Source organism: Typopeltis vanoorti, chromosome 7, assembly GCF_054136105.1.
Source record: "Typopeltis vanoorti isolate ZY-2024b chromosome 7, IOZ_Tvanoo_1.0, whole genome shotgun sequence".
Taxonomy (NCBI): Eukaryota; Metazoa; Arthropoda; class Arachnida; order Uropygi; family Thelyphonidae; genus Typopeltis; species Typopeltis vanoorti.
Window position 1 is genome coordinate 31,633,686 of NC_143555.1, and position 24,971 is coordinate 31,658,656.

Genomic DNA, 24,971 nt, shown 5'->3' on the forward strand with positions numbered 1-24,971 from the left:
AAAGATAATCGACGCAATGGCAGGCAGCTTGCAAGTCGTCTCCATTAGAGCAGAGATACGCGGATATCTCGACAAACTGTGGCAAGACGTCTGCAACAAGCAGGCCTATATGCCAGAAGGCCTATAGTCTACATCCCTCTATCCACAGCTCATCGTAGAGTACGTTTTCAGTGGTGTTGTATCCATAAAACCATTTGCGCCAATGTACTCATCAGAGATGAGAGTCGTTTTAGTTCTAGACAACCCTTGATCTGGCGTGAAAGTTGTACTGCTTATCATTGTGAGAACGTCCTCGCAAGGGATTGATACGGCAGTGCTAGAGTGATGGTGTGCGAAGCCATTATGCTAAATGGACGCGCCGAACAACAAGTGCTGGAAAAAGAGACTGCTGATGAACGATATTGCAACGAAGTTCTTCAGTGTCATGTTCGATTGTTCTTGATGCTATAGACGAAGAATTCATTTTTATGGATGGCAATGCCGCACCACATCATACCATCTACTAGTAGGGAAGATACTTCTGGAGACCGAGGATATTAATCGAATCGAGTGGTCAGCACGCTCCTCAGATCCCCATGGAACACGTTTGGGAGGCAACAGGGAGATGCATTGCTGCTCGAGATTTCCTTCCTGAAAAGGAACAAGGTCTTATCATTTCTCTGAAGGAGGAGGAGGAGTGGGCCAGTTTGCCTCAAGAAATCCAGAATAGTTAAACGACAGAATTAAATGATCAAAATTAGTTATTTTGATCAATAGGCATTCGACAACTTCTAGATTATGATGCAAATCATGATTAGTATTAAAATAAATAATAACTTATTACTCATTTTCACAAAAGTTGGAATTTCAGGAAGCAGTTTAAAAGGAAGTGGAGTCCAGAATAAGTTTTGGTATTTCTTTGACTCTGAAAAAATATACCAAGCTCAATTTCGATTCCTTATTCGATATGATTAACTCTACGCTTTACTTTTATACATTAATGCATTCCTGTTTAAAAATCACAATGGTTATAATGTAATTTACCGATAAGTCATGAGGAAATCTGGGTTCCAGGAAGGAAAAAAAAGTATAATTATCTTATACTTCGAATATGATTAATAGTTCTTAGTGGAAGAAATTATACCTACATCACGTACATGCACGAAAGCAGAAATACCACTTACAATTCTGAGTACGAATCCAAGCCAATTTCAAAATTACCAAAAAACACATCAATGTGTATGGTGCCGCCATCTTGGGGGATTATCTGAAACGATTCAAAGTATTTTTTAATCATGAATTCTGTTGAGGTGATGATTACATAAAATATCATTAGCAGATAATCAACAACAATAAGAAGAAGAAAAGCGATATAAACTTTGTATGATACAAGCGGCTAATCTAATGAATCTAATATATTAAATATTAATTCTATAAAATGCGTAATTATAAGAATTTCATATCAGTTCTTTTTTAACTAGTGTCATTCATTGAGTAGAGGAAATTGAAATTATTTATTTAGTAAATGAAACTGCGCATTTATATTCTTCCCGAATATTTCATTACTTTAGATACCCATTTGACTTTGATTCTTTATTATAAAAATTTGCATCATTGGACTGAAATGAAAGTTCGCGTGATCATCTATTGGCTACGTGAATATTGAGGCTATATTTAAACCACGTTTGAGAAATTAAATAAGAAAAAACTATTTTTAAAACCACTAGATTTCAAAGCTGTTTAATAGCAACAATAAAGTTAATACATTTGCAAGAAATTTTGCTGACTGAATAATATTTGCATCTCTATTCTGAATTTTGAAATCTGAACAGAAAAGACTGACAACATACAATCAACTAACTTAAATGATTTACGAATTTTATGTATACAAAAATAAAAATATAATTTTTAATGTAACTGAAATGATGGGCATTTATTTTTATTTAAGATGATGTAATAAAAGATACGGAATCTTACTCATACTTACGTTTTCTATATAGCTTTGTTTAGTAATATTTTAGTTTATATTTGTTTTCTTTATTTATTGTTATATATTTAAAGAAAAGGAGCCACAAGATTTAGTGGCGAAACTAGTAAGTTAATTACTGTAGTTATTTACAACCATTAAAAATGTCCCGTTTGTTTTTTTCTTGATATCATTGTATTTGCGTATTGCAACAATGCGTGTGCAAATATTAGTTTCATTTTGCCCATTAATGTCCATTTGTGAGTATATTAACAACTCGTTTTCGTCGCATGGATTAAATAAAAGTAAGCGATGGAGATCTCAGCTTCGATTGAAGCATTTTGGACCCGAGAAAAATGATTTAAATTAGAATTTTCATAGTTTGTTATTTGGGATGTTTACAGAAATTTCTCAGACGTCTAGAGACGCTTTAGGTAACATTTACAGCAGTTCAGTGCATTGATGCCAATTTCACGTCACTAATAATTCTGTAATGAGAACAGAAACTTCAGATTTCACTAATGATAAAGCGATTGTTTACTTCGGCAAATGGGTGAAACAAACAGCAGAGGGAAATGTTCAGGTGACAACCTTTTTATTTCTCGATCATTTCTAGAACTGCTACATATAACAACGCATTGTCTCCAAAAACTGAAAAACCTCTATAGGTGCGTTTAACAACACCTAAACATCTTGTCCTTGGGAAAGATTATTCTAAATTACTGATGTAGATGAAGTTTATTTGTTTATTTATTTAGCGAGTCATGTATATAGAAAATAATAAGAAAATAAATACAGGGTGTCCCAAAATTCACGCAAGATTTAAATGTAGCGCCATTTGCGCGGTAAAGTGTGGCCAACGAGAAAAAAAAAAGACAGCGTGACAGCTGACATTTCAGGGTTATTAAAAATGACCACACACAGCGAAGAGAGTTCGTTGAATGGATTATATGGATTAGGGAACAACAACAAGTGGATGCTTATTTTTCGAACAAAATCATCTTCAGCGATGAGGCTCATTTTCATCTTGATGGCTTCGTTAATCGACAAAATTGTCGCATTTGGGGTTCAGAAAATCCACGAGTGATTGTTGAGAAACAAATGCATCCACAACGTGTCACTGTTTGGTGCGGATTTTGGGCTGGAGGCATCATCGGTCCATTCTTCTTCGAAAATGCGGCTGGTAAGGCAATAATAGTTAATGGTGCTCGCTATCGCGACATGATAATCCAGTTTTTTGTGCCCAAATTGCAAGATATGGATGTGGACGACATGTGGTTTCAACAAGACGGTGCCACATGCCATACAGCCCGAGAAACAATTCAATTACTGCATGAGTCATTTCCTGGTCGTGTAATTTCCCGTTTTGGTGATCAGAATTGGCCGCCCAGATCATGTGACTTAACGCCGTTGGACTTTTTTCTTTGGGGTTTTTTGAAGTCTAAGGTTTATGCCAACAAGCCCACGACCACCCACGCCTTGAAGGAGGAAATTGAGCGCTGTATCAACGAAATTCAGCCACATTTATGCAAAACGGTCATGGAAAATTTCGACAAAAGAGTGCGTATGTGCCAAAAGCCGTGGAGGCCATTTACCCGATATGCTATTCCATGCATAACCCTATACTGTATACTCTATGAATCTATAAGAAATTACAATTTTTAATTAAACACCTGTGTTTTCTATCAAAATTACTTCTTGCGTGAATTTTGGGACACCCTGTAGATGGAACATTAGATAAAACAGAAAAGGAATCATAGTTCGACAGATTCTGAATCCACAAAATACAAAAGGATACAGCAAAAAAGTCCATATAAGTTCCAGGAAAGGCGGTCGCTAACAATATGGATAAGGGTCTGATCCAAATTTCCACAATTACACAATGGAGAATGAGTCCATTTCTACCTGTTTGCTCTTCCATGTCCTCTCCTGATCCGGTGAAGTTCAGGACCACAAATGTGTTGAAAGGTCAAACCCTTTAGTCTATCGGATGGATCGGGAACAGTGGCATGTAAGTTAGAGGTGTGCTGCTGTTTCTGCAGTTTCTAGTCTGATGTGATATCAAAGACCTCATGCAACATTTGCTGTGCAAATGTTGCATGAGGCGGTTGACTCTAGGCGGTTGACTAGATTTCAGTCTCTGGGTAACTGTCTGATAGATATCGTCATGTATGGGCAATTTACTGCTCTCAAATAATTTTATTCCATAGATTACCTAAAACCCTTTTAGGAGAGAAGAGGGGGTGGGACACAATGTTATTAAGTGTTGAAAGCCAGAAAGTTGGTTTGATCTTATCATTCCTGTGATAAATCTCGTGGCGTGATTAAGCACTGTTAAGCCACAGTGGAATTGTGATGCGGGATACACCAAAACTAGAGCTGTTGCGCGTGATATACTGCCATCCGCCCCATGAAGAACCTAGTTTCTATAAAATGTTACTGTCAGTCTTTATTTTGCCAGCAGTCTTTGCAAATGATTTTTGAAAGTAAGAATCTGTTCAAAAGTCGCTTCAAGATGCTTTGGGAGGATGTTGTATTTTAATGCTGTTTTTAAAGTATCTATTATTTAAATGAAAGGCAGTGATTTCAGTTCTCTGCAGATTTGGTTGTAAGTGTTACTGTTTTAAAGTGGTTGTCAAATTTGATACGTTCTCTGTTAGATATGCTCTGCAACTTGAAAGAAGAATAAGGAGGAGGTGGAATGGAAGAGAGTGATGAAAATTACGCCCTGATAGATGGAGTAGCGCTAATGAAAACATCTGCAGAAAAGGCTCTGTGCAGAGAGCCTCGTGAAGAGACTCTCTGCAGAGAGTCTCTTCACGAGGTCCGTCTCAAGGTCTGTCTCAAGAAAAGAATAGAAATCTGATCTTGACTGAAGATCTATTGAAGACAAACAGAAATGAACAAGATCTTTTTGGAAAAAATAGGATAGGACTGTGTTCCTGGTAGTAACGAATTTCATTGGTTGTCCTAGAGAATAGCAGGGACATCAGTGTTCAGTACAGAAATGAAGACGTATTACAATTAACAAAACTACGGATAAGTTTGAAGGTTAGTGCGTAGGTTTCGATCATAGGACAACTTCACCGCTGATGAGGAAATCCAATGAGAGGAAACTAGGAAGGAAATGTAATCCAAATGTAAATAGTAAAGATGACAAATCTGACTATAAGACGGTAGCAACGTAAACCTTTAGACCCCATTAAATGCCTAAGAATTGTCAAGAGACGCCACGAGTTCCTCCAAATGATTCCTTGTCCTGTGTCCAAGGTGGAATTATTTAAAGCCTATAGTGCATGTAAGATGGCTCTGCGTTAAATTATTACAATAATGAAGGACAACAAATTATCGTCACTATTTTTGTACGTCGTGAACCATTTTGTAATTCTCTTCGATAAGTTTTCATGCTTGTTTATTCTTATTGTTGTTATAAAGTTTATATCAAATGCCGTGTTGATATCGCGGGGTAATTTATTAACGGTCTCTTTTAGTCACCTACTACAAAAAAGGATCACAATACTGCAGCATTTGTCTGCAGCGCTCTCTCATGATCTATGAAATCATTGATAGCCTTGGGACCAGCTATCAGTTGCGACTTAGAATGAAGACCGGTTACTTAATCTTATAAAAAGTTAGGAGTATTTCGTTTACTCCTATAAGGAATAAAAGACGTTAGATGACCTATGTCCTTTAATATATTCAGTCCTGCAAAGGGTTTGAATTTTGATAGAACATTTACGCATATCGCAAGTAAAAATACAAGTATAATCAAACTATTCTTAATCTAATCTTAAAGAACTATTACATTTGAATAGAAAAGTGTGTTGTTGCTGTGAATATTCAATTGATGAATTAAGTCGTCTTTATTTCCACAAAACAATAAAATATAAAGTAGCTTTCTAGAACCAACACATTTTCAAAAAGTACAGAGTGAATGGAACTTAAATTAGGAAAGTCTGGAGCGTGCCTACTCCTCAGTTACAAGAAAGATTATACTGCAAAACGAAAAGAAATTAGTTACTAGCCGAAGAAGAATATCCTGCTCTCGCTGTAGTATTCACTTTTGCAAACATACTTCAATAGGATACAGATGTAATTTTTATGTTCAAAACAAATCAATTTCGGAGAATTTCAAAGAATATCTGGAAGTTGCAAAATTCTGACTTCACTTGAAAGTTACGTAATGTCATATTTGGTTTGAATTAGTTTGTTTACAAGTTTCGTTGTTTACTAGTTTTATGCTTTAAAATCTGGTGTTTTTTTTCCTTTTATCTGAAGAAATTTCTATTTATTTCACGTGAACTTATTGTGGGCTAATCATTACGCACGGTTCAAGAAACTTGTTTCAAAATGTTTGTACAATCTTTGCCAGTCATGATTGAAGAGTGTCTTCGTACGCTATTAAACCGCTCACAATTCCAAAACAAGAGAAAAGTGGGCTAGTCGTACTTACCCGTTCCATCTTCTGACCTACTTCACGATATCCTATTCTTATTTTAATGTCGTCGGAGTAGCAGCTGGGATTATTTTTGCAGCCGCATTTCATATTTAAGTGCACCACAAAAGGTAAACATGACATGGCCATAAACTAATCCTCAATTATTTTCCACATGTATGCCCATTTGCTTTAAATTACGAACAAGAATATGACATTCTTGGTCAACGTCTTTCTTCGGCGCTTTTTTTGTTTTATTTACCCTCAGGGGTTGAAGGTACTTTACTCGAAATCACAATAGTATGTCGAGAAGTAAGATATCTTATTTTAAACAATGGTTTTAGCATTCATATTTCGTATTTATATTCAGCTCACAAGTGAGTTTCCCTGTATTTTTGAAGCCATCTCATTCCATATTGTTTCTTAATCGTCACAATTTTAAAATTTGTTAAGCATATTGGTTAAAATATATTTTACGAGGAAAGTTTCAGATCCGAAAAATTGAACCAAGAAAATCGTGTTTTTTTTTCCCATAGTATCATTGCTATGATGTACACAGTTTATTATAATGATTTATAATGCACCATACACGATTTCTAATTTAAACCCAAAACCAACTTCCTACAGAGAGGAGAAATGCTAGTGGAGGGCCTAGGTAGCAAATTTTAATAAAAATCTGTATTGCAACAGCGTAAGAACAACATCCGTGTGAGCGAACAAAGAGAATCTAACAGTTAAGAGAATTTAACGAGTGTTAAAAATAATCAAAGGTATTCAAAAGCAAATTCATTGTGTTTGGAGGATTGTATCATGACAGTTATAAGTTCTGCTAATTAGTTGCAAGTCAGTTTAAAGTGTGTGCGTGTACATAACGTAGATAGTCGATTCTTTCGCACATGCCTAAGCCAGATCCTAATAAGGAAAGGGAGTATAAGATGTTAGCGAGAAAGGAAGTCAACTTATATCAGCTTAATTTTTACAGTTAGGTTGGAGATCATAAAGAATGAGCTTAAGTGTAGTGGATGGGTGGTTTATATATTTTAGGAATGAATTATAAATGTTATGAGTAGAGAGTACATTAAATGATATCAGTTGATGTAGGAATAATAAGTATGCGTTTTTACTCTAAAATTACTCCTAAGACCGTTCTAATTTATAATATCTCTTAGCTTGTGCGCACGCACCCGCACACACCATAAATATCACCTCCTGAGTATCCAAAAACTACGTTTTTCTTTCTTTCAATGAGTTAATTTACCTCTGAATTACTATGAACTGTATTTCAATTATAAATAGGCCTAAAAATCTCAGTCTAGAAATACTTGACTTAGCACAGAAGAAATCAATCAGGTTAACTGCTTGCCAGTCTCTCATCAATTTATTATTATTCGTGACACCTCCAAGGAGTCCGAAGACTCATCGCGGGAGGACACCTCCGCACAATTTACTCCACTGTTTTTACATAGACATTCAGTTTCGGTTGCTTACATATTCTACAAATATTTCCATGGTGACGATTCTGCGGAATTAGCATCGACAATTACAATGACCTATTCTGAATCTGCTAAAAACACGTACAGCGGTCTACATCTCTTTACAGTAAAAACTCACAGAAAAAAAAATTATGCTTCTTCATTCATTCCTTCCACTGCTATCTTGGAACAGTTTTCCCTTGTACATATTCCATAAAGAGTACATTCGGGTCTTCAAACCAATTAACAATTTTATTCTCTCTCTCTCTCTCTGTCCTCAACTTTCTTCCCAACCGCAATACTGATGTACTATGTGTACTAATTGCAAAACAGCCTCTCGTATATGCGATTACTATAAAAAAATTACAGATTAATGTATTTTAATCATACTGATGGACTAATTAAAATTAGCATAAATTTAGAGAGACCAATGATTTTTAACATAAGCTATTAACAAGCTGTTACTTATGTTGTTAATCTTGAGGCTATCGCTGATTACTGCGAGGTTGAATTGACAGTTTGATATAATAATAGGCGATCAACTAATTATTAAAAAAGCAATTAGCGTTGCAAATATTACTGTTACAGTAAATTATAGTTTGTTCAATTTAATTATGGTTACCATAAAGTGTGATTAGGTAACGATAAACATGCCCACCTGCAGAACATGTTACTGCTAATTATTATCAACTGTCATTATTGTTGATTATTGACATTTAATATAAAGATTAACAGGTTGATTATTCTAATATATAATTAACATCGGTGAAGATTACATTGGTATTGTTATATAAAATTAAAAGATCGTAAAAATGAGTGATAGTAAGAAGGAGAATGAGAGTAGTTTGAGTGAGAAAAAAAAAACAACGCTAAATTACATGAACTGAAATCATCGGCACACGCTGGTGAAAATGTAGGGTAAATGCTTATTCAGCAGCAGATATTTCGTAATTTATAAAATTCAGGTTATTGTCATTCTAGATAGATTAAACGTTTTCTGCTGGAGAGCATGTTTTTAAATAACATATCGGATTATAATGATATTATAACAACAATATTGTTGTTAACAACGATGTTACTGTTAAACAGAAAGAATAATTAAACGAAGTACATTAAGAAAGAATAAAATAGGTACAACGATCACCTCGAAATGCTTGTTAAGTAGGAAATATAATTAAAAATTGCGTTCGGACTGAAATCTTGTTTAGTCTGTTTTATTGTATAGTTCCAATTAGATAATATTCATCTCTATGCTGTATGTGGTCACTTATGCTCTGGTCAACTAATAAAGCTAACATAAAGTTTCAGTTTAATAGATAATATTCTCTTTCTTTGCTGCTTCAAAGTAAATAATAAATTCGTGCTATTTCATCTTGTAATTAACGTTCCTACTCATCTTATGAAGATTTTGTTTCATAATGTGTTTCTAGCAGAGTCAGTAAACACCCGTTTTACATACGGTGGACAGTTATGCGATCTTGAAGTTCGTAATTTATTTATAGCCTACTGTATGTGATGGCGATCATAATACTCTCAGAAAAACAGCGACAAACACGAGCATATTTCTCAAAGTAATGGTTCTAATCTCCGGCAGAATTCAAGTGGAATAACAGCGTATTATTCCAATAAACGAATCACGTGACCGGGAAGAACTGGAATACGAAAATGTTATAAGCGTATGTTACAAAACGGTGTGCTTTCTCTTTCTCTCTCTCTCATAAACACACACGGAAAAAAAAACAAGGAAAATTCTAGACCTTGAGTTGTCACGGAAAAAGGAAATCCATGTAAGGTTAACGAAAAGTAAAAATCTCATTACTGAAGTTATAAGAACACCTCAGATTTTTTTTTATACACCTGCCTTTTGAAAATATTATTCATCATCATAAAAACATCAGAAAATGATAATTCAAACAAACCTTAACTTGTTTTTCATATTTGAATTAGTGTGAAACGTGCAACGCTTCCGTTAAATATGAAATATTAGATTAATGTTTCAGGATCGAAAATGTGATTCCATTTTCGATCCCTTCCTCTGTCGTATCCCTTATCACAACGGATTAAGGAGTTTTAAATTCGATTATCATTATTTAATAATAATAATAAAATCGATTTCTCATAAATAACTCTGAAATATTAAATAAATACGTCAGTCTTATCTCATAATGGATTTCTACAAGCCATGCAGGTTTTTAAATAACGTAAGACGTAATGACGTAACATTAAGATATAAAATCCATTTAAAATCATTACACAAATCATGGTAGTCGTACGTGTGAATTCGAGAAACTATTTGTGTAGAACATTGGACGATTACCATTAGCTTCGTCTTACTGCGGAGCATTGAATTTAGTGTACAGGCATGCCTCACATAAAATACTTTCATTAACTAATTTCCGAAGTTAAGACTTCATTCTTAACTGATTTTGGCGCACGGTTGTAATTTTTTGAATTAATTCGAAGCGATGTAAGCAGACGAAGAAGGAAAAATTTCGCTCCTACCATAATGCACCCTGTAATCTGTTAGTTCCATAATCATGGAATCATTCATACTAATATGTTCAGTAGTAAGATCGTAAAGAATTTTTTGACGAATTAGAATTATCGTCAAAGCAGTTCAGGTATCGCTACTGTATCACTCAACTGCGAATATTCTAGGAACTTTTAATCTTTTTGCGAGAGGGAGGTGCGCTATTCCTATATGAGACAGGCGAACTCATCCCCAATCGGATAGGTCTAGAAAAAGTTTCTAGCATTTTTGGAGGAAACGCAAGTCTTTCTAGCAGCATCGAGGAAACGTTTTTTTACTAATAGTGTTTCATTTGAAAAGGTTTTACTAATGGTGTTTCATTTGAAAAGGTGTAATAGTAGTGATAATTAATTGCAATAAGGCCGTACTAATGATTTTATCTTTTGTTGCACCGTCAGTGGCGTTGTAATTTGTGAGCACACAGACACACACCTTATTTTGAAGAAACAAAGAAATAAATAAAAACCCTCGTTTGTGCTACTTGTCGAACATCGATCTTATATCATGTAAAACTCAAGTGTGTGTGTGTGTGGTAATGCTATTCTACAGTATGATGAAGTGGTTCGAAATCGACGAGCTCCCAGTATTTGACTATTCAGACCCATCCGACTAATGCAATTTGTGAATAACACAATTTTCTAATGAACATCTTTTAAACAAGCAAATAAAATTTCTATTTTAATTTGATATTTAATTTTTCAATTTAACATGAGCACTGAGTTTGAATCTAATACCACAGAACAGTTAGCGGAAGTTAGTCGTTACAACTTAAAGCGTTCGCATTTATTATTTATTTATTCATACTTTTGACCTATCAAAGTTTACACGTTATGGAGTATCAATAATAATATAGAAAATATTGAATAAAATAACAGCAACGTATCGATTTTATCTAATGTTATTATTATTTTACAGTCCTTTGTGCAGTGGAGCATTATCATTTTTCTTCCTTTACTAATTCGAGTATGCTCTATTCATTCAAAGTCAAGGAAAGTAAAACTCCTCTCATGTTTATTCTTATAGGAAAACTTTGTACTCGGCCAACTTCATTTCGCATAAAATTGCAATTTTCATGTTCCTGCTTACACTCTAAGCGAGGCATATTTTTCTTTCATAATATTCAAAGTAGCTTACAGTGCAAGATTAGATTATTTTATAAAACATTAAAAGACTTTTGAAAATCATAACTATGGTATTCATCGTTTGATAAGAATCTGCAGTGAGGTGGAGAAGTTGTAAATATACTCGTCAAACAGTAAATAGTTGTATTAGAGCTAATTGTCATGTTCTCTTCTACAAGTCGCAGAGGTTGCAGTTTTCTGTAATTGAAGATTTCTGTAAATGCTAACACTGGATTTTTTAAACAAACCTATTTTCGTCATTGTGCACGCATTTCTTACTCGGTGAGTAATTTTCCTTATCGAAGTGTTTTAAATGTCTTTCTGGAGGTAAAGGGAAGAACGTCAAGTTAAGTTGAACATATGCCAAAACAATTCTCCTTTAAACTAGTCTCAATCATTTGAAAAAAAAAAAATATATATATATAGGAAACATTCTAAATGCCCCAAGAATACATGCACAATCTTGCGTACTTATGAAGTTACATTTAGAAGATGCCAATCTTGGCAATATGGCTAAGTATTATAATGCTAAGATTATAGAACTAAAAACATAAGAACGTAAATGAATAAACATAAATAACCTCCTCTGAAAACGTTGATATCTCAAAAGAAGAGCAGATCTTGGAGTCTGTTACATATAGGATTTTCACCAATCGAAATTTCTCAAATAACCCGTTTAATAGTTATTCAACATAACAGCAAAGCTCAAAGGTAATACTTTTCATAAAGTTCCTAGTTGACAGTATAAATTTATATAGTTTGTTCTGAAAATATGATTAATGTTCTTTGTAAGGTCACTGAGTGAGTTTATCATTATTACAATTTAAAAAATATTGAAATTTAATTACGAAATAAGACTTTATACTTTGCAATGCAACTGATTCTTTCTTTCTTTCTCTTCTCGAGGAGTAATTGTGTAAATAGCAAGCACAACTCTTACGGAAGGCACACAGCGCTCCTCCCTTCTTTCAAAAACGGGGAACAACTCATCAATGCCATGTACTAATGTTAAAATACATTTAAAGTAATTCTAACCCTTCCTTATATTGTCCAGGCTTTTTCACACACTACGTATACTTAAAACCCGTGTCGATTGATTGGAAAGGGCCTAAGTTCGGATTCCGTTTAGGACAAGCGGAACATTTCTAAGGGATTTTTAATTTAATACTAATTAATTAGTATCTCATATAACAGCGGTGTTGTCGTCTTCCCACAAACTAAACAGCTACGGGGAATACGTGCAACTGATAGACATACTATACGTGTCTGATGGCTTCAGTTCCCCAGACGTGATTTTAAAACATGCACACAAACTGACCTACACCAAACCTGGTTTGTATTTCAGAGTAGCTTAAATGCTAATGACCCGTAACTTGCATGCTCTGTTTATATTCCCAGATAGTCCATGGGCTATTTCTGGATATTTTTCTCAGTTCAGAAATGTTTACTCTGTAGATTAAAAAAAAAAAAAAAAAAAAAAAAAAAAAAAAAAAACTCGAGGCGCGCCACAGTAACCTTCGAAATATAGCATATGCGTTGTTCAATGGAACTTCACGCGCTCGCCAAAAAGAATAAAAGATTTCTGAGTTACCAAAGGATCTGCTCTACTAGCCTACAGAAACGTAGATAATCAGTATCAAGGACACACCGCAGCAGAACGAAGTGGCTGATGTATGTCTGTTCTGCTTTTAGAAAAGCTACGAGACAGTGACCTGATAGAATGTACAGGAAGCTGTGGAGGTCCGCGTATTTTTTTTTTTTTTTTTTAATTATTTCGAATTTGTTTGCTATGTGATGGGAAAAAGCCCTATAAAAGCAAAACTGAATGCAACAAATACATATCTTGGAGTAAATACCATCATTAGGCTGAATGAAATAGTACTGAAACGGTGCTGATTTCAAAGTCGGCATCCAAGTGCATCTCCTATGACTTTTAACGGAAACAAAAAGTTGCAAATTTAACAAATTATATATGTATTTCTTAAACATTTACGATATTCATAAACTGATAATTTAAAATAGCGTGATACATTTTTTAATCTCTTAGTTAAATTACTATTCTTAATCTTAAATTGTTAAGAAAATGTGTTATCATTATGTTATCATAATATGTAATTTTAAAAATTTACCTTTTTTAAAAGTTTTAAATTAAAGGATTTCTTGTTGTTTTTTCCCACCCAACAAGAAACGCACATCGATTTTTCTGAATACCTTTATAAGCCACTAGTATAAACTTGTTCTGGGTGAGCACGTAAAAATTATGACTCTAAGAAACGCACAAATATGTGAACTCTGATAAGAAATTTTGAAGATTAAAGGCTAATTTCAAGTATTAACTTTGCATTATCTCCAATTTTATGTTATCCGTAAACGTTTTACTAATGCAGAAAGCATCCGAGGCTTTATTTTTGACTCTTCACTCTTCTTTCTCGAAATGTGTCGCTTTAGTCTAATTATAATTATATGCAGAAATAAAATTAGCTGGTACTTAGTTGTAATTTTACTGCCTAATCTAACTTTACGTGTTAGAAGATCTTCATCTACTGTGAGAGATCATCGCTTTGCTCATTAGACCCAGGAAGTAACTTGTTTAGTACTTTTCAGTTTGCCTCGATTCCTTAACCGTCTACACATGATACTAAGGTACAATCTTTTGTGGGTCAAATTTTCATTAATATGTACATATTATGGGCAAACGTAATTAATCTAATTCGTGTAAATAATGATAGATATTTTATCTTCTTTTCATGCATTCTATGCCTAATGAAGAAGTCGTTTTATTTATTTATTTATTTCGTTCCGTGTATCTGAATTCTATTTATCATATTTTATCCTATTATTGTTTTACTGATAACGTGATAATCCAATTATTTTTATTATTCAATAAAACTTGAGTTCGGAAAGAATCAAAGTGCCAAGAAATGTCTTCTTATGTAAATATCGATCTCTACATCATCCATCATCGAAGAAGTAGAGATGAGAATGCATTTTACTGCTAAAACTCAAATTTGATTCCGTCTCATTTTTGCAGGTCGAAGATCCCTTCACCTCTGCACTTTTTCAGATATTTCAAGAACAGATACTCCTTTTTTTGTTGAATCAATATTATTCTCTATCTTTCATAAATATACCATATCTCTTCAAGCATTACTCCTCTTACGAACAACCACACACGATCTGTCCAAATTCTAAATCCCTCCAACTTTAGAAAAATATTTCTACATTTGAAACCTGGGTATATAAAAGCTTCCTAAAAATTCTTGAACACTAATCATGTACAAGAATTTTCAGCAAGCTTTTCATGCATTAATAAATATTTAATATTTTATCAGTAGAGAGGAATTAAAATAAACGACAATCCCTTCTGCTAACCTCGCTATGTTTAATGTTAAGATCATGTAATTGCCGTTGAACATTTTAATTTCTCCATTTGTTCTAATTTCAAATTTGTAAACTCCAGCAGCAATTACTCAATATATGGTTCATCCAAGAACCTAATTCAAGCTAGAAACTACAGACATTATAGTTAAGGACCAGAAAAAATTCAAACAGAAATATTAACATATATTTTTTCATGCATCGAACTTAACACTTTCTCTTAATTTTAGCTATTTGGTAAGGAAAATAAAACACAGGAAGTACGTTAGTACATATTAGTACTTATAGTACGTTAAGTATACTAAGATATTACTTGCTTTTTCAAATAATAGTTTGCACGTCTGTTTTTGTTTAGTTCTAATTTAAATAAATATTAACATATAATCTCTCACCTGGGTAATTAAAGGCGTAAAAATTACAATTTCTCTGTTTCTATATTTTGTGAAATTAATTATCTTCAAATCATTAACTATTCAACTTTCTTCATTACTGTAGATAAAAAAAAAGTGCTTTGCTTCGATCGCGAAAACCAGAAAATTTACACTATGAATCCTAAATCACAACCACTTTTAATTGCATTTGCAAAATACTTGGCATGCCAAAGCGAAGCATGGACCTCTCAAGTATCCACGAATGCACAGTACCATGTGTAACTGAAAAAGCAATTTACAAACAGACCTATCCATTAAAGATAGTCATAAAACATGAGGATCACTGTCGAGGCTCTCTTCGGAAATATTTTAACAACTAGCACTTATAGCAAACTATTACTGAGTTAATACAGAAATTTATAGATGCACGCGAGAAGCGAGAAAGACAGTAGAAAGAAGATGAAATATGAACGACGCTCTCAAAAACGAATTAAGCAATGGATAGTTGTCATACACAATACGAGACACGCTCAGCGATGTACAGCAACAATAAACGGGAGCAAAAGCTACATTGAACTTGGAAAAAACAAAGAATGGTATTTGGTGAGAAGAACATAAAACAAAAGATACAAGTGGATGAAATTGATATAGAAAATGTAGAACAATTCACATATTCAGGAAATAAAATGACGTGTGATTTGGACTGTAAAAAAGAAATAAAGATCAGGATTGCAAAGGACAAATCTGAAGGTCATGGATAACACCTGGAAAAGTAAAGTGATCAGCCTGCAAAAAAAACTTAAAGTACTGAAAACATGCAACTTTAGCGGGGTACTGTATGGATCTGAAACATGGGTAATAAATAAGGAATCAAGAAAAAGAATTTTGGCATTTGAAAGAACTTGTTACAGGAAGATTCTAAGAATAGGAATGGGTACAGAAAATCACAAATGAAGAGCTCTATTGGAAGATACAACCAAAGGAGAATCTAATGCATAAGATTATAAAATGGAAGCTGCAATTATTTGGACACATCTGTAGAATGAGTGAGGACTGGAAGAAAAAGGCATTTATGTTTGGTATTTTGGATGGTTTAAACAGAAGAGATAAGCCATACAGAGAATGAATAGATGATATAAAGGACTGGTGTGGAATGGGTGTACAGAAACTGCGCATTGTGCACTGGACAAAGAAAGGTGGAAGAAGATAGTGAAGAAGACATCGGACACCAACGGGCAGTGAGCCCATGGTTCGTGATGATGATGATGATGAAAAGCTACATTCGAAACTTTACGTTCAGGTCTGCTGATATTGCACCAAATCACTTAATAAGCCATGTGTATTTTATGTATGAGTTGCCCATCTGACGAAAACATAACGGAATTGAAAATGAATGTTTCATCAAAAGTAAAACAATTGTACTGTCAAGCGAGTATGGGAGAAGGAAGTGCAAGTGACATTACACAATCACCTGAAGCCATTAATAGTTCAAATATAGTTTAAGAGCAAAATATTCAATATAGGAAATAAAAATAAAACTATTTTTTATGTTCAGCCTACTGTTTTCCAAAAAAGGAATTCATGGCTACTATACCACTTACTTCAGCACAGTTTTAGTCTACTAAATGACGTCCCATTCCCTTGAAATGGTGGCAACGAATTGAAACAGAGGCAGAATTAAACACAATGATGATGAGTTTATATAAGAAATAAAGTCTAATCATTTCCTGATGGCATATTTTAAGTGTGAATTCAGACGGTTAGTTAGGAGATTTCTAGTCAAACAAGGAGGGAGGGAGAGAGAGACAGAGAAAGAGACACACAAAGGGAGAGAGAGAGAGAGAGACCTGACATAAGAGGTGTTGCGATTTTCGAATAGCTCCGTGATTATCTAGGTCAGGGTAGACAAGTAAACAAATATTAACGTTGTCTGAAATGTTCTCTTATGAAGGCTATACTACAATGGCTCGGTTTCACGTATCAAGAAGCAACATTTATTTCACATTATCGTATTTATATTTTTGTTTGCTGTCGGGTTATTTTCCCATATAAGGTGTATAATTTTGTAAATTTATCAGTGGAACCAAATATGTCGTATTGCATTAGAATAAGAACTTTCTTACAAGTTCCCACACTGTATTTTTCTGTCAACTTTTATGACTCAAACTTTTTCCAGAGCAACCACCGATGACAGTACCAAAGCACAAAACTTCTCCGCCAGATTTAGAGAGAATAAAATATACAGAAGTCATTTGTTATTTATTTCAAATCTGTACTTGGGTTACTATGAAGTAATATATAACTAAGCGCGATTTTGTAATGTGCTCGTTGGGATTTAAATTCCGTCAGAAATGGCTATCTTGAGAGAACAGCACCTGCACATCTGTGAAAAAGACGCAAAGACCTTCGAAATAAAGCTATTTTCGGAAAGGAAACAAAAAAGAAGAACATATGATTGGTTTGTTCAAGTTCATAAATGGAATGGGGGGGGGGATGTCTATCAACTTACAGAAGAAGTGAAAATATAACGCAGATCAAGATACTTATTCGTGAAAGCAAACTTATCAGAAGTTAGTTAAATCAAATTAAAGAATTTTAGCATGATCCATATGTATCCTAGCGGCTGAATTAGGAAGGCTGCTGTTTGTTTGCTTTTACATTAATAGAGAAAAGTGTGGAGAATAAGGTAATAATTTTTTTTTTCTAAATTTTTAATTTTTTCTTGTTTCATGAGTTTATTTCTGTTATTTTCCCATATAAGTCAAGATTTGAGAATCACGATATGTGCGAACTTGAAGTTCATTTTTTTTTCTTTTTTGTGAAAGATATTTTATATGATATGCGATCACAATGCCCTTCAGCAACAATTATAATATATAAAAGCTATACCCTTCTTTCACTCCACTCGTTTTGATTTCACTGATTGCATGAACATACTCTTATTGTTTAAGAATCATAGATCAAGATATTTTCATTAAAGTCGTGTACTCCGTAAAGTAGCTATTTTTCTTTTTATGACAATGCCATACATGAATTACTGTATATTGATAGCAAATCAGTACCTTTCGGCAGGCTAAAGGTTAGATAACTGAGGAGCCCTGCCCCGGAGTACCAAACGTGGAACTTTTGTAGTATGAGTGATAAAACATGGATTTATCACACGTCATCTACAGTATCTCCTTCCAGGTAAATTTTAAAAGCTGAAAAGTCGTTATACTCTAAACGCGAAAAATTCAAAATATAAAACATCAACAGCGAAAAAAAGTACGCAATTAAAGTCAGTTAAATATAGATCATTTTGAAGGAAGACACTCACGGTAAAGTGCTACGAAAGACAGAATCACGCGCACCAAAATAGTAACAAATCGTATAAAAGATGCTTCTTTTGTTTACACATAACTTATTCTAAGAATAAATTCATTATGAAATAAAGCGCGACCTTCATTCACATCACGAACTTGTACGAGTGAAGAGTCGTAAAACGTTCCCACCAGGTTGGTAACCATTAGTGCTTTAATAACGTGAGTAGACGAAGGGTTGGATAATCCAGTAACGCTGTTCTAGAGACCAAACATGATACTTTTCAAGCCATCTCCGATTGCTGGTGGTTGTCTCATACTGGACGATGACACTCATCTGCCTCGTAAACACCTTCACAAGAGAATTTGAATTAGCTGTCTGCTAATTCAAATCCTCTCAACCGAAAATTGATAAATAACATCAATTTCCGTTCCCAACAATCAATCAATCAAACCCAAATCGATAAATAATGTTAATTTGAGAAATAGATACTGTTCATTTACCGGTTTCCAGTTAAATTACGTTTATAATATAATTTAAATGCCATTTAAATTATTTAATATTAGTGTTTATGAACATAATAGTACAGTGTTTATAAAATGTATTAACACTATACATTATTAGAATCCAAACTATAGGGTATGTAAGTGAAAATAATGACAGCTTTATAATCCATTCATAAATGCCTTTTGACTTCAAGGCTAAGACCTGAATATTAAGGTTACAGGCAAAAAAAAAAAAAAAAACTTGGACGACAAATTCATTAATTCATTCAGTGCTTAATATAATAAATGAATGGCGGCAGTATGTAAGAGTGACGTCATCTACTCACTAATGAACTTTACCATTTCAAACTTACAACTGTACGTTTGACGTCTCTGAGTAGTGAAAAAAGTTATGTCATTTCATATTGTTTAAAACAAGGATTGCTCTCTCTTTTGGAATTAAATACAATTTAAACCGAGGATTGATATCTCTGTTCAAAATAGCTGCTAACTATTCTGAACATTTTTTTTTTGGAATTTCCTTTCATTAAATGCTGATTTTTAACAGCTGAGTCTCTGAACGGTAGCGTCTTCTTTTTTTGGAAATTTTAACATTCAAAACATCACCTGGATTTCCTTTTCCAAATGCAATGATATAGCAGGCAGAGAAACTGGGACATTTTTTTATTTCATCTTACACAAACTGATCATATATATCAGATAAAACGGGGCAACAGTCGTATAGTCACTCTTACCCATGCGTTGTTTTGCATGAATACCACGCGGAATGATATTCCTTATTTGTACGTCTTGTTTCAATGGTCGAATTCTTCTTTTCCGTCTTCTGATACAAACATTTGCACTCAACTTATCAATGAAACAATTCAGCAATACAATTCTCCATGATTCCCCAAAATGTGCTCCATTGCTATGAAAAGATTCTCCAACCATTCCACGGCTAAACAAGCGTACACCAGACATATCGCAGGAGAATAGTATACCGGGCATATCACAGTTGGCGTTCATCGATTCTCCGTCTTCCATTTCTACTTCAAAGAAGAAATCCAACAATCTCTAGGGTGTGTTTAATCCATTATATATATACTAGGGGGCACTGGTGCAATGGCGCCCAATAACAAAACAGAAACAGCTGCTTTGTTATAAGTAGAAATCCATCCAAAACTGGTTTTAGAAACAGATAAAAGTAGATTGATGCATCATATCCAAATGACATGAATGTTTTCTGGTCTCTTGTCAGCGCTATTAGCAATAAATTTTGTTCATTGTTGTTTCCACTTCTTTTGCGTTCCGATGGTTCTATTACATCCTTATGCAATAATGATGCAATAGAACCATCGGAGGATACTAGAACCAAAAAAACATTCTCCTGGCTTATTCTTTTTTGTTCTTCCAATTCTTGCAGACACGATCTTGGTAAATGTCTTCCAACGATTCCAAACATAATATTCAATTCCCCTTTGATTTTAGATTTTTAATTAGAAAGAGATCAGAGAAATCTTTTCAAACTGGATAGAAAATATCTACTAGTCCTGATTTTCTATGCCGCTTTTATATTCTCTACGTCACCTGCATCTATCCTGTAGTCTGGAATCAGACTATGTTCAATTCATTTCTAAGAAGAAGAAAAAAACCATTAGCATTACATTTCTCTCAAGTTTCACTCATTTCCGTTCTTTCTAAAGCAAGAATATCCCCTGATAATCGATTACCAGGGGATTTTCTTGAATAAGTGACTCAAGTAGACTCATGAGGTTGCTCTTGAAAGTGTCTAAGGCATTTGATCGGTTTTGGGCACAATGGCCAATTAAATAAACTCTTATCATATGTCTTTTGACTTCTGCAACTAGGTTATCAGTTTCTGTCTGTCTGTCTGTCTGTCTGTACTCACATTTCTTGTGATGGTGGAGGGATCTTTATGCTCAAATTTTATAAGCAATGCTGGTGTTCCACAAGGTATCGTTTTTTTTTCACTCTCTTCCTTCTGATATATTATTATTATTACATTACACCTCCAGGGAGTCCAAAGACTCGCCGAGGGAGGGCACCTATTCTACAACTCTCCACCACTCAATCCACTAACTACTACTACTTTCATCATCTACACCAACACCATTTACCGCCGACCACCGCCACTAGTATTTTCACAGACAAACACAAACACAAACATCCATGCCCACGGCTGGATTCGAACCAGCAGCCGTTTGACTGAAGAGCGGATACGCTAACCACTCGGCCAACCAGGCCGGCAAAGACCTACCTCCAGTTGACTCGAGATCCAGTAGACACGGGTGCTAATGATGGTATCACAGCACCCTTCTTTCTCATTTGACAAACCTTGTACTATACAAATCATCAAACGTTCAGAATATCAATTTCTGCAATCCTAAATTCTGATATCCAAACCATTTTTCAATGTGGTGCTAATAAATTTGTTAATTTCAATACTAGTAAACTCAATCCTGCTTTATTTCTCACAAAAAATGAACTCATTTCTTCCAGTTTTACTTTTAATAACACTTCTATCCCAATGGCTTTAACAGGCCTTTAAGGCCCACAACCTTCTAAGTATGCTTGGATTTCGTAACCGAAATACGAGGATAGAATGGTCACTCCTATGCCTCAAGGTATTCTTGGCTGTATCCATGTGTGTTCACGGGGCCGGTTTGCCTGCTTTCGGGATGAAAAACACCAGATAAACTGGCGGAAAAAACTCTACTGCCCGCGCCCAAGACCGGCTAACTTGGCTATGGCTGAGGAAGATCCTTCAGCTCCTCACGTCTCCGCCGGGAATCGAACCTAGGACACTCTTTCCCCAGGCATATGGTTGCGAAGCGCAAAGCCACTAGGCTAACCGCGCGGACTTTAATAACACTTGAATCTCTTAAATATGACGAGTTTAATACTCTCGAAATTACTCCAATTTCTCTTGGCATAAAATTGGGTTTCAACTCCTTCGCTTCAGGCATTACATTACTTCTGAACAGATTTTAATTCCATACAAATTAAAAATCCATCCACATAGTAAATAATGGTCTCGCATTTGGCATGGTTTCCCTAAGTTCGCGAAAAATATTTCACAAAATATATCACACAAGTACAGACGAGAGCAGCCAGATTGATCAATGACCTACCTCTTACTATTTTACTCCTCTCTTTCGTATAAACGTTCTGTTTCTTCAGCTTGCATTTTCTATAAACATTGGTAATTGGCATCAGTAATTCCTCTTTCTCTTCTATGTTAAAATACATGCAGCAGTTAATTCAACACCTTTTTTGCATTTCAACTCCATGCAACTTACACAAGAAATTTCTTTTTCTTTCTTAACTCTTTCTGCAGCTGACTTTTGCAACAGCAAGCTGTTCCCTCTTATATCTTCTGAACTTTGAAAGGGAAGTTTCTTCTTTCCTTTCAGCTTAATGCTATATGGTATTATCATTAAGAAAAAAAACAAATCCAAAGGGTTCAAAATCCAGAGTAATATCCTAACAACTTGGTTGACTTATCACTAAATAGAAAGAGAACTTTACGGGCCATTCAGCTCGAGCAACCGCAGATTTATGGAAAACAGTGAATGACGAGAGCAGTTTTAATGAATCAGCAAAGAGGAATAAACAGGTGGAAAAATTAGATCGGCGAAATTAAAGTTAGAATGTCGAAGGGTGATTTTTATGGTTTCTGTTTTAGAAGTTTTAAGATTTGATAACTTAATACGCCAGCTTCAGCTGAACAGTGACCCTGGAAGTATCTGTTAGAAGAGGCATAAAACAGAAACTGAGAATCTGTGCGATCAACTCGATTGTACTCTCTTAAACAGTATCTTCAATTTCTTTTAGGTTTGGGGAAAATATTCCGTAGCTGAAGAAGATGACTGTATTAATAACGGCCGGGAGAAAGAGAAAGCTTAATTTTGTGAAAGCTAGGTTATAATTGCACTAAGAAGAGTTAGTGATAATTAAGACTTTCTCTTCCATACTAGTAACAGCAAAAGTTTCTATATTAAAATCCTTTCACATTAAGTTTCAGTGTATAGTACGTATTTTTATATATCCTTTATAGTTTACAACATTTATGTGAAAGCATTTTCACACAGAATGTCTTTTGTAAATTTTAACAACAGCTGATGCCCAGGATCAAATTGATCCTAGCCAGTTTTTGGTAGCGACATAACTTTGAAATCTTCAGTAATGCAATGCACATCAACTGACTTATGCCTGAAAGAAGTAAATTAAACCATTGTGGAAGAGGAATTGAACTTTGCTTGCATAAAAAGCTTGGACACTGGCAATACAATTAATTATTATCATGCTCTTCACAAAAAGCAGTGCTGGTCTCATCTACAATTATAATCCTTTATAACCATCAAGTGATGAGGAATGCACAAACTTGTGTACTGGATGTAGTCATATTTTTATATTTTGGTGCATCTATGCAGATGGACTCATGAAGTCATAAGGAATCTGCTGTATACAACAATATTAGGTGCAAAAATGACCACAGTATGTGTAAGCCGGATCTAGGGAAAGTGATAGTTATTACGCTAATTAGTCCACACACACACACACGTTCTACCTGAAAGTACTGTGATCTCTGACATATGGGATATATAATCTTCAACTTCAAGGGAAACTTTTTTTATCGACATTATAAAAATGTACGTTCTCAGCGGTTGACCACCTTTACACAATTTAAGTTAGGTGACGCATATTTACTTACAAAATAGCTTTCCAGACAAGATATTGAGAATGTTCTCTTCACAAAAAAGTTCAGATCTTTTTCTCTTCTGATATACTACGGAGTTTGGCACAGAGCCCTAGACACCTGTCCCCCCCCTTTAACAAAGGAATCCCATTTTCTAAAAGAAAATTCCATGATATAGAATTCAAGAATCTATATCAGAATTCAATTTTGATATGGATATCAAAATTTTTTCAAATAAATTTATTCCTATTTTTGTAACTTCAATAGTTATAGTGTACGCAGAGAAAGTAGAGACAGCCTTTGTGTCATGAACCAACTTCTAAAAAAGGGTGTATTAAAATAAACTGAAATACTCATCTACCACTGTCTCAAAGTTGACAACTCTACTGTGACCTACTATGACCTCTGTTAACCTACTACATTTCAAATTTCAAAACCAACCAAAGAATACACCTTTAATTTAGGAAATGGACAATTTAACTACAGAAAATTAAAATGAAAAGGGACTACCTACATATTTAAGTGTGTATCTGGCGTAGGATTGTAATAGGTTCTGGTGTGAGTAACAACGTCAAGATGATCCACATTTTGCAAGAGAGAACATGTTAGTTTTGTTTGTACCCCGCATAAAAACCTATGTATGGCAGCGAATTATACCATCAGATAATATTCAGGCTACCCTATTTTGAAATATCCTACGATAAATCAACGACAGGCTTTCTGGTATAAGAACAAAACTTTTCGTATTTCTTTTTAATGATATTTAAGATTTTTAAAACATGTTAAGGTGTCACCTTTCTGATCAGAAAAGACTAATAAAATTATTTGATTTGTATTTTATGTTCATATTACAACTATGAATCCCATATTTAAAATCCAAAAACCGGAATACTAAATAAAGGCGGGAGGAATCATAGTGAATAAAAGCAGAGTAATTGTGACAAGAAAGACTGAAGCAACTTATAACAGTGAGATGACTCGGATATAATTTTAAACACAAATATAAAATGAATGTATCTGTATGTAACGCAACGCAGTATGTTGGTCTTCCACTATACGATAAAAATATATTAACAGCATCAGTCTTACACTTTGTTTGTGTGCAAGTGAATTTTTCGTGGAGAATTTATTCAGAATATTCAATATGATCCATAAACTGGAAACTATGAATATAGTTTCCAGTTTATGGATCTTCGTAAACAGCCGTACATCAC

General features: G+C 34.3%; 1 protein-coding gene across 3 annotated transcripts in view; it reads right to left on the bottom strand.

The window, feature by feature from the left end:
• The window catches only part of Cad99C (cadherin 99C), a 184,725-nt gene that overhangs the window by 103,152 nt on the left and 56,602 nt on the right, over positions 1–24,971 (bottom strand). For all 3 annotated transcript variants that reach the window (XM_090395778.1, XM_090395779.1, XM_090395780.1), the window contains exon 2: positions 1,164–1,246. In XM_090395778.1, coding sequence (XP_090251904.1) covers positions 1,164–1,233 — 70 coding nt within the window. In that variant the 5' untranslated portion in view covers positions 1,234–1,246. The remainder of the gene's footprint in view (positions 1–1,163; positions 1,247–24,971) is intronic.